Source organism: Stegastes partitus, unplaced genomic scaffold (genome assembly GCF_000690725.1).
Source record: "Stegastes partitus isolate 25-593 unplaced genomic scaffold, Stegastes_partitus-1.0.2 Scaffold469, whole genome shotgun sequence".
Lineage (NCBI taxonomy): Eukaryota > Metazoa > Chordata > Actinopteri > Pomacentridae > Stegastes > Stegastes partitus.
In genome coordinates, this window is record NW_007578200.1 from 198,909 (window position 1) to 209,579 (window position 10,671).

At 45.5% G+C, this 10,671-nt stretch overlaps 1 protein-coding gene across 3 annotated transcripts in view; it reads left to right on the forward strand.

The window, feature by feature from the left end:
- Nucleotides 1-10,671, forward strand: part of sfswap (splicing factor SWAP) — a 54,433-nt gene that overhangs the window by 34,155 nt on the left and 9,607 nt on the right. For 2 of the 3 annotated variants that reach the window (XM_008286774.1, XM_008286776.1), the window contains 4 exons: nucleotides 2,085-2,542; nucleotides 3,839-4,006; nucleotides 5,347-5,487; nucleotides 7,242-7,314. In XM_008286774.1, coding sequence (XP_008284996.1) covers nucleotides 2,085-2,542; nucleotides 3,839-4,006; nucleotides 5,347-5,487; nucleotides 7,242-7,314 — 840 coding nt within the window. The remainder of the gene's footprint in view (nucleotides 1-2,084; nucleotides 2,543-3,838; nucleotides 4,007-5,346; nucleotides 5,488-7,241; nucleotides 7,315-10,671) is intronic. The other variant, XM_008286775.1, reaches the window with a different exon arrangement.

Below are 10,671 nucleotides of genomic sequence, written 5' to 3' on the forward strand. Positions count from 1 at the left end.
AGCCGACTTTGGATCGGCTGACGTGCAGTGAGCTCTGCGTGTTTCCCATCTTGTTGATTAAGCAAAAGCGCTGTAGCAGCTCGTGTAAACTGTCACGAGTAAACGGAAAGCTGCTGGCTAAGCTGTGCAGGCCCAGTCAACCTTTGATTTTCTGACTCTTTCCTCGCTTCGATTGTGTCACTTAGTCGTGGCTTTGTTTTTTTTGGCTCTTTACGATGCGGTGAAGGTGGTGAAAACCTTTCCCGGACATCGCTGGCTTCGTATATTTGTTAAGGTTCTTATTTTTCGTTGGTAAATGTTTCTTACGGGTTCACTGAAACACGACGTTGCAGGAAGACGCTTCGGGTGACTCCACTGACAACAAATCACAGATTAACGATACCAAGGCGCCGTGGCGTTCTCGTCACCAGTGGATTCTAAAACGTATTCTTCAGCTGAAGCTTTAATTAATGGCCGCTGTGTGCATGAGAAACACTCCGGCAGCGAGTCCCCTAATAAACGCTCCCATTAATTAGATGGAGATGTCTGCTGCCTAGTTGCCTATATGATTAGTTTATATGAGCTTCTTTTTAGTGTAAATCCTCACGACTCTTTCATTTTCTTTCCTCCTGTACTTTTCTTTTCTTTTTATTATTGGTACATCTCTTGCTGTCTGAACTTTCATATCTCGCCGGAGCAGGAGTAAGAGGGCAGACGTTTTCTGTGCCCGGTGTTGGGATAAGCCTCCTCCGTATGTCACTCCTCATTTTAAAACCCAGGCTTCCTATCATTTCGTTATCTTCCCCCCCCTTTAGCCCAGACACTAGATAGTGTGCAAACAGAGCAGTGTAATAAATATTGCTCTTTTTTCTCTACTTCCCTGTCTGTTTTTTTTATTTATTTTTTCTTTACATACTTTCTTTGTCTTCTGAGATTCTCGCCTGCCTCTGCTCCTTCACCACATCGGCTTTCATCTTCTTTCATCATCATCATCCTCTCCCTCTCGTTCTCTATTTTCATGCTCCTCCCATTTCTTACAAATTTTATCAGCTGGGAAAAAGTACAAATGACTGAATTGTTGGTTTTTGTTAAGCTGAAATGCAATAATTTATTTAGGCTAGTTCGTTGCGCAGACACGTGCCCTGGATGTTGATTTTTTTTTTTTTGCATGCCAATTTGGCGTCTTCCTTTATTTATCCGGTCCCAGAAACGCATCCATATGCAACGTCGCCCGGCCCCGGGAGCAATCTTAAAGACCTCACCCGGCTAGATAAAATCTGTCCTTGGAAGATTTAGTGCCGCGTTTAATCCACTGATGGACTGAAGCCATTTTTCAGTTCGAGTCCGGCAGCAGGCCGATCCGAAACGAGCAGACAGACCCACATTGGGGTAATTAGAGGCAGTTTGCGGCCGACAGTTGTAGCTCAGCGTGTAGCCGGAGGGCTGTGGAACCTGCGCCATCTTTTAATCAGCTGAGTAAGGATTTTTTGTCTTTTTCTTTTTTCGAGAGAGAATATGAGTAATAATTTCCCACGAGACTTAAGAGACATCGACTTTCCCAGTAGTGCACACATACCTTTGTCTCGTTCACCTTCTGTCGCCGTAAATACGTCTTGATGTAGGAAACCAGCACCGATGATGTTTCATTCAAGTTAAAGAACCAAAGATTGGACAGCATTTTATCTTTTTAAAAGCAGAAATTAGATTGAGCTCCTCGAGGAATAAAAATTGCTTAAACTTTAGCTTCTGCCCTTAAGAAGAAAAATCAATCTTTTCTTCACATATATGTTTGTTTTGTTTCCTAATTCATCCTTCCCCATGAGGGTTAGATCGGTATGTAACACTGACGAGAGTAGACACGGAGGCATTGCATAAATAAATCTCTAATCTCTAACCTCGTGTATCACCTGCATCTCTTCGAGCAGACCGGCTTCCGTATCGATTGTTCAAAGATGTACGGAGATATCAGGCGTTTGAGAATTCGCCCAGTGTCCCTGATGTAGGAAACGAATGTTTAATCCGATCGATGCGTTTTTTTCCGTCTATTTCTTTGCTAATTAATAGGAGAAGAGTTAAAGAAAACAGCACTGATTTCTCTTTGTTCTCTGCAGGAAGCCTTCTCCGCTCTGGCCGATCCTGCACCTACGCAAGCTTCCCAAACACAGCTCGCGTTTCCTCAGGATCAGAGGCTGTCGGTGCAGAACCACGGCTCGTATCGCAGCAGGGAAGCCCCGTCCTCCTCGTCCTCGTCCTCCCATGCCGCCTCCAGAGGGCCGGACCGAGACCGAGACCGAGACCGAGACAGGGAACGAGACCGAGACAGAGATGGAGAAAGACATCGAGACAGAGATGGAGACAGACACCGAGATAGAGACGGGGAAAGACATAGAGACAGAGATCGAGATAGAGACCGAGATCGAGACAGAGATAGAGATAGGAACAAAGGGAGGGACAAGGACAAAAAGAAGAAGAAACACAAAAGGAGGTCAAGATCAAGGTCAAGATCAAGATCAAAGACCAGACACTCTCTTCCCAGTGCCTACAGGAGATCCCGCAGGTCCCGGTAAGACTCTGCAGACCCATGCAGTTCAAAACACTGCCATCTAAACATAAAACACAAAATCTCTCACCGGCCGACCGCTTACATCAGGGGTGTCCAAACCTGGTCCTCAAGGGCCACAGTCCTGCATGTTGTAGATCAGGGGTGTCGACATCCGGTCCTCGAGGGCCACAATCCTGCATGTTTTAGATGTGTCCTTCTTCCAACACACCTGATTCAAATGATCAGGATCGTTATCAGACTTCTGCAGAGCTTGATGATGAGCCGATCATTTGAATCAGGTGTGTTGGAAGAAGGGAAACATCTAAAACATGCAGGATTGTGGCCCTCGAGGACCGCAGTTCGACACCCCTGTTGTAGATGTTTCCCTCTTCCACCACACCTGATTCAGACAATCAGGATCGTTACAAGGCTTCTGCAAACCTCGATGATGAGCTGAATCAGGTGTGTTGGAAGAGGCAAACATCTAAAACATGCAGGATTGTGGCCCTCCAGGACCAGGACTGGACACCCCTGGCTTACATGCATCATTAAAAACTAGCGTCACGTATTTTGTGATTTCTAGCGGAGAAAACGAGCTGCAGCTTCCCAGCTCTTTATTGACCTTTGTTTCTGGTCACTACGCCTCGCAGGAATAATTTTAATGCCTCCTGTTATTTTATTTTGCCGTTTTATTGTTTTTATGCTGCAGAATGATTTTTCTTTCTTGGGAAAGTAAACATCTGAACTGAACCAGATCGAGTGTTTTACAACAAGATGCACGCGAGCAGGTCGTTCGTGCAGAGCAGCGATCTTTCTTTCTGGCTTCAGGAAACGGGTGTAATTTCCTTTTCTTTTCTTATTTTTATAAATGGCACACATGCTCTGCATACTACTCAGCGGGACGAAATGACTACAGCTCTCTTATACGGTCATAAATATTTAATGCTGTTTTCTTTTCAGGCTGTATTTCCATTTTTAAGTCCGTGTGATATAATTTTTATTAAAGTAATGAACTGTTCTTGCTCCGTGGCCCACTTGCACGGTGTTTAGACTGTATACTGGTTTCATAAGAATGTAAATTGCTTCATTGAGAGCTTCAGAAAGTTGGTTTAATGGAACAACCGAATGAGAACCGTCAGTTGCATGAAAGTCATCACGGTTCTTTAATTAATTTTCTTTCCCTTCCTCTGTAGCTGTCATTATCGCATCACTCCCTCTTCTGTTCTTGATCTTCATTTCAAATGCATCAGCTCCTCTTCCACGCTCCTAATTTAATGGGTTTCTTCCCATCTTACCTCCTTCTTTGTCGGGGCCCAGATCACGTTCACACTCCCAGGGGAGGAGGGACAGGAGGGGCCCCTCGTCGGAGAGGAGACGCGAGGAGAGGGACCGGGAGCGCCATCATCCCAGCAGCAGCAGCGGCGGCGGCGGAGGAGGAGGAGGCGGCGGCGGCTCCGGTTTGCCCAGGAGGCGTTCGAGATCCAGGTAAACCTAACAGCAGGTGTGCGCTGAGAGGAAGAGTCACGGATCTTCAGCTGTGTTTATTTTAACGCTGAAAACATTGATTGTTCCAGCTGCCGAGGCAGAGAGCGGCGCCGATGCCGCTCCGTCGTCGGGCGTGAAATGTGTGAGATTTTTCGGTTTGTTGCAAAAGCATCTGGGATCTTAATATCTTTTCTGGTGCGCTTGTAATGTCGCTTGTATATCTGCTGTAGGTATTTGTGCCATGGTTATACCGTTAAGGGTGGCTGTGCACACCAGTGAGAAGGTGAGCATTTGATGCTTCTGAGTCGTGGAAGTCAGTACGCTTCATATAAATCGACGTTTTCAGTCTCAGCATTCAAAACAGCACCTACAGATAAACGAACGCGGCATAAAATTGATGTTTTGCGCTCATTTTCCTAACTGGAATGAATTTAAAAAGACAGATAGGCGACTTTATCGTTCATTAAACCCATAAAAATAGCATCAAGGGTTGGAGATCGGGCGCCAACGAGTTAAACCTCCTTATGGGGTGACAGGTGCAGCTTGTCTTATTTAAATCTCTGACATCTACCATCTGATGTTCCCTTTGCTGTTGAAGTGTGTGGCGTCATCGTGCCAAGATCTAAAGAGCTCTCTGAGGCCTTCATCAAAAAGGTTGTTGATGCCTGTGAGTCTGGCGAGGGATTTAAAAAAAAGATCTATTTCTCAAAAAAAAATCCCACCTTAAGGCCCCGGCAAACTCAGCCCAGGAGCAGACCAAGAGCAGACCAAGAGCAGACCGTTTGACGCAGAAAAGACGTCTCAAAGTGCCCGAGAATTTAATCAGAGGTGACTTTTGATACCGTCGGTGTCAAAAGTGCATGCAAAGCAGCCGGTAAAAACCCTCCAGCGTCTTCCATCTGAAGGACTTTCGCCTGAACCAGTGGTCCAAAAAAAAAAAAAAAAACACAAAACTTGAGCTGATGTCAGATACCGGTGAAGAACAAAACCGAACGCCCACACCGAGCTGCTCTCGCTACAGGGGTCAGTACAAGCTTCTGAGGTCAAGGGTGGCTTCACTTTTTTTTGTCCGCAGAAGAATATTAAAGCGATTGATGTTTTTTCTGTTGAATACATGATTGAAAGTTTTCCTCGCCGTGTTTCTCAAGCCGTCCGTAGGCACCGCTTGTCCAAATATGTCAGACAAAAAAAACAACAATTTCCATGGGATGTGCTTTTTTTTTCTTCTTCTTCTTCTTCCAGAATATATTCCACCCCTTTGATATCTTGTGTACGGTGCGGCGGCGGTGTTACTACCTGAATTCAAATATTTTTAGCTCCTTCCTGCCTTTGTCTCGCAGGTCCCCCGCCGAGCAGAGGAGGAGCTCCCTGTCATCCTCGGGACAGATGCAAATGGCGGGTTTCTCCGTCTCGCCGTTCTCGTCGCCCGGCAGAGTTTTGTCTCCATCAGCGAGCCCTGCCTCCAGCCTGGCCCACTCAAGGTAGCCGTCGACAGGCCTGCCAATAATCCGGCTAAGCGTTTAGATTTATTTCCCAGATGTAGCCGAACGTCTCTCCGCCGAAAGAAAGAGATGTTTGTTTTAGAGGACGCGGGCTTAGAGCTGACAAATGAGGAGATATATATACAGTTTACTCGCTTGTAAATCTGCCGTACTCGCTCCAGTTCCTCCTGCAGGGCTCACGAAGCTTCACGTGGAGCAAACAGAATCACTGATAAAGTCCAATATTTAGGATTAACTCTTAAAACAAGCTGCTGTTTTTTGTTCGTCTGATATTCTGACTCACAGCCTCCGTCTTTCAGCTTCAAGGTCTTCAGGCAACAAAACCAAAATGCGTTCCTGACGTTGGCAGCAGAGACAGTTTCTGTTGGTATCTTGGAGTTGCTGGTCTGCTGTTTATTAATTTATCAGGAGTTAAAGCTGCATACATTGACTTTTTGAATGCTAGAGGACAAAACAAAACACAGAAATAAAAAACCTCAGTCCTCTCAGTGCAGCAGTGCAGCGGTGCCTTGTTTTGGGAAAAACTTTTGGTATATTTCAATCTGGGACTTGGTTTTTAACGCCGACGTTCCCTTCAGGTGTAATATTTTACTCACCGAGCGGGTTGCTGAGGGGACGTTGGCGGTAAAGTAGCTCACGAATCAAACCCGAGAGGAGGCGCAAGGGCACTTTTTACACGTTAATAAATAAAAGATGAATATTAGAGTTTAACGATATGCTAAATCCTACCTCGTCCGTAACTGTCGGCCAAAGTTTTATTTTAAAAGTCGTTCTCTTTAGTTGGTAAATCAATACCAGTGGGTTTTGTAATTAGTAAGCAAGCGTTTTAAAGTTTTAAAGTCTGTGATTTTGTCCAGAAACAAGCCACAAAAACATCCCTCTAACGCCCAGACAGACTGTTTCCTTAAGTATCGCGTGCAGTTGAATGCATTTAAAAGCATCACAACCTCCAACTTAACCAGCGTATCAGCCGAGTTACAGGTGAGAACGCTTTTATTTTGAACAAAGACGGGTTTCTCTTTGCTTTTTTGTTGTTCGTGCCCAGCAATCAGTCTGTCTTTTTTTAGAGAGGCGCTATTATTCGAGGAGCCACACAAGCAGCCGAGTCATTCCAAGAGAAGATTGGCTTCTTTTTTTGTGATTAAAACTTCTGTTTTGACTTTGTAAGAAACTCAACGATAAACTGCGCGTTAAAGGACAAGGGCTGCTTTCTGTCACTCTGGGATTGCTGCTCACTTCGTAGGGAGCTGGTTGGAAGATGCTGAAGAAGTGAAAAGTCGAGTGAGCTCAGCCGAGTGACGCGTACGCTCCGGATCGTGGACCGAAGCCTAAAAACTCCACAACGTCAGCAGCTGCATCCTCTCGTTACCTGTTGGGTTCAATTAACTTGACGCACGTGAACTTTTCTGTTTTAAAAAACGCTTTATAAATTATGAAATGTCAGCGCGTGGAGGTTGAATTTCGTGAAGTTGAATTTAAGGCCTCCGATTGTTGTGATTCTATACGCAGCAGCGTTTGGCGGCTTCGACTCCAGAAGGCTATTTTGACAGCTCACACTTTTACCTTTCTTTTTTTTTGCCCTGAGTTCTTTCCCTCTTCTCTCCTCCTCCTCCTCCTAGTGCTCTCTGGCCAACTCTGAACATCTCAGAAAATATCATGAATATTGTATATCCTCTCCTGTTAACATGATTGATTTTCTATTCTCCGTCTTTCTCCCTCTCTTCTCTCGTCAGGGGTGGATCTCAGGAGAAAGACAAGGCAGTGTCCTCATCCATAGTATCCTCTGTGCAGTCCAAAATAACTCAGGTATTGTTCTTTGCTTTTATCCCAGATATGTCCTTTTTTTTTTTTACAGCCGACCCAATAACGGTACTGAGTGGTTCTTTGTTTCCATCATGCAAAGAGGCAGGACGGGAAAGTGCTGTTCGCTTTCACACACCGAAATAAAGCCGGTTTTTATAGCTTTCGCCTGGAACACTCTCGGGAAGTGTTGCTTGAATTCATTTTTTATTATATCCTCCGCGTACGTTCGGAGAGCACGTCGATGCATTAGATTATATTGAGCTTTGTTTATTTGAAGCACCAGGACGCTCCCGTCTTATCTTTACATCTGGTGTAAATGTGATTCCTTGACCCGAGCGAATTGCTTCAGCTGCATATAAATATAAATACATGCTCGTCTTGCGTCTTGTAGTTTAGCTAATCTGCGACCTGAAGTCATTTTCCACCGCATGCAGCCGCCGCTGAAGGCTGCGCGCGGGCGTATCTGTCAGAAAACATTTTCCCTGAATCCCTCCCACAAAGTGTCTGGATGTGTGCGTTGGGGTGTGCGTCTTTGCATCGCAGCGACTTTGTGCTCTCATGTGGAACTTTTTGTACTCGCGTGTGGCTGCGTGAAGTTGCACTCTGGATTTATGGCATTTAAGACGTCGCGAACGCCAGCTCGGCAGTTTATTTGCTAATCTCGGAAAACCGCAGTCGACCGAACAGCCTGGACTCAGGGTCCACCCGTTCACTTGTTCCGGGGCTTTCAACCGTATCGAATGATCGTCTTCGGCAGATTGAGGTTGCTCCATCGCCGCCGGTATTGAAACCTATCGTGATTCCGCTCACCTCCGAGGCTTATCATCCGTTTTGACTCGATTTAATGATCGTGTAGCCGCATCTCCAGATGAGGTTATTCTGCCAAGTGCCCGTGAAGCTTCCAGTCAGCTGATGGCGTTTTTTTTACTGAACGTTGCCGGGATTTTTGTCCACCTCCGCGGGGGTAGATGAGATGTCAAGGGCACCACCGTTTCAAGGCCATATGCTACTGTTTTAAACACACAAACCAAAGTTCTCGTGCTAGCAAGCGTAGCAGCTCGTCCTGGCTGAAATTGCACTCCCGCCCCCTGCACTCATTCTGGGAGCTTAGCCAGGAATTTAGGAGGAAAGAGGCTAAACGCTGGTCGATGCCAGTTGAGCGGCAGGCGAGAGCGGAGGCCTTAGTGAACTTGCCCCTGGCTGCAAAAAAATCTTTTGAGACATGAGATTTCACCTCTCTGCCGAGGAAGCAGGCAGAACGGATGCACGGCGCTGAAATCGTCTGTCTTCCAGAGCTTGGAAAGTCAGACAAGAAGGAGAGTTTTTACCGAGGTAGCGAGGGTTAAGTTCACTAAGTTGCTGGTTTAAGTGCTAACAAAACAGTTTCAGTGGTTTCTAATGTGGTTTTTGGCTCTACAGCTGAAGCCCGTGTACAGATGTTGTTGTTGTTGTTTTGTTGTTGTTTTTTCCTCCAATTTAACCTTAAAGCTACAATATGCAAAACAAAAACAGAAGCATTGATGTAGCCGCAAACAACTTTCTGTTGTGTAGAGATGCAGTGGGCTGGAAAAGCGATCTTTTGCTGCCCCGAAATACAAAGAATCTGAAAACGAAGAAATATAATTGTGCTATTTACTTAATAAGTTTTTAAATTTAATGTGCAAACCTCTGCTTCTCTTAACACATTGAGGCTAAAACAGGTCAAACGACCACCGTAACAAACTGATGTGACGCGTTTAGCGATGCTAGCTCGGGCTAACGATTTTGCCTTGATTATTTTTGGTTGCCTTTTTTGTTTTGTTGGCTTTTTTATTGGCTACTCAACTCTTCTGGTGGAAACTAAAGCAGGTAGTAAAGGTTGGGGCGACACACCTGTTTGTTTTGGTCTGAGATCGTGACCTCTAGTGGTTGTAAACGACCTTTAACGTGGCTTTAACAGAAACGAGACACTTAAATCGACTTAACCGAGCTTCAGGAGGAGTTTCGTAATTTCACTGGCCGACAACCTTACAGTCTGGTTTTACCGCCACAACCCTCATAGTTTTAAACCAGAACAGACGAGTGTTTTGACTCTAAAAACCCAGCAGGTATGAAAACAGGCAGCAGCTTAACAAATTAAAGGTTTGTCAGTGTTTTTTGCTTCAGTTTTTCATTGCATATTTAATAAAACCAAAGCGGTGGTGTGTTTCTGAACGGATGGTTACGACCCTATGGAAGCCACGGTCTCCTGCTGAGCGGTGAAAACGGTCCACACACACTTTAAACTGTGTGATCACACACTTTAAACTGTGTGATCACCCAGCGGGTTGTTATCGATAGCAGCAGTCAGAATGCCAGCTCCTTGTGAATCCTACTTACTGCTCTCATCTGCGCCGTGCTTTAGCGGCTTCACCGTTGCATTTGCCGGCAATTCGACATTTCACCTGAAATTATTTCTGACACGGGCGGACCGTCGAGGTGGGAACGGGGCGGCCATCCTGTAATTTTCTACACAGGACGGCGCCACTTACAATTTCTCCAACTATTAGTCCACCCCGGTCATTTTGTGAGCGACTTATCTGGTGTAAATCCGTGTGAACACTTAAAGCTGCTGAACATCTTCTGAAGCCGGCAGCATCTGTGTGTTGCCATGGCAGCCCTCGCTCAGGGTCAGAGGTTCTACGCAGGCGAGTCAAACTTATTTATATGTAGACCTTGCTTTGTGCACGAGGGGCATTGTCTTGTTAAAACAAGGAGCTGCCCTTAAGCGGAGCCACACTACAGTCTAAATGTCACTGTAGGTCGGAGCGTCAGGATTTGCCTTAATTTGAGGGAAGCCGCTCGAACAATGAGGAGCAGCCCCAGAACAAAAAAGGAAAATAAAGTGTTTAGTGGTGCAATGTCACTTCAGCGTCACATATTTTAGAATCGTATCACCTCCTGTTAATTGCATTACTTCTAAGTTGATTTCTAAGTCAGTCATCGTTCTTTAATGAGAGTCAAAGCTTTTATTTTTTCAGTATTCTACATGTCCAACTGTAGTTTTTTGGGCGTTTTAGCGTTTGTTATAGTTGACAATGGAGAGAGGGAGACAGGAAACGTGGGGAGAAGAGTCAGGAGGAAGGACTTGCAGTAGATGGTCATGGGCCAGACTGGAACCCACTGCATCGGGGACTACGGCTCCTGTTCATGGGTTGCCCACCCAAACTGTTGAGCTACCCGGACTCCCCCAACTGTAGTTTTAATGACAAGCTGTGTCCTCATCAGCTTAGAGAGGACTACATTTCTTTAGAAATGATCTGCCTTTTTTCAGAGCATTTATTTAAGGCGGCACGCTTGGTTAGATCACAAGTTTCTCCATCTTTAGAAAGCAGTCAGTCA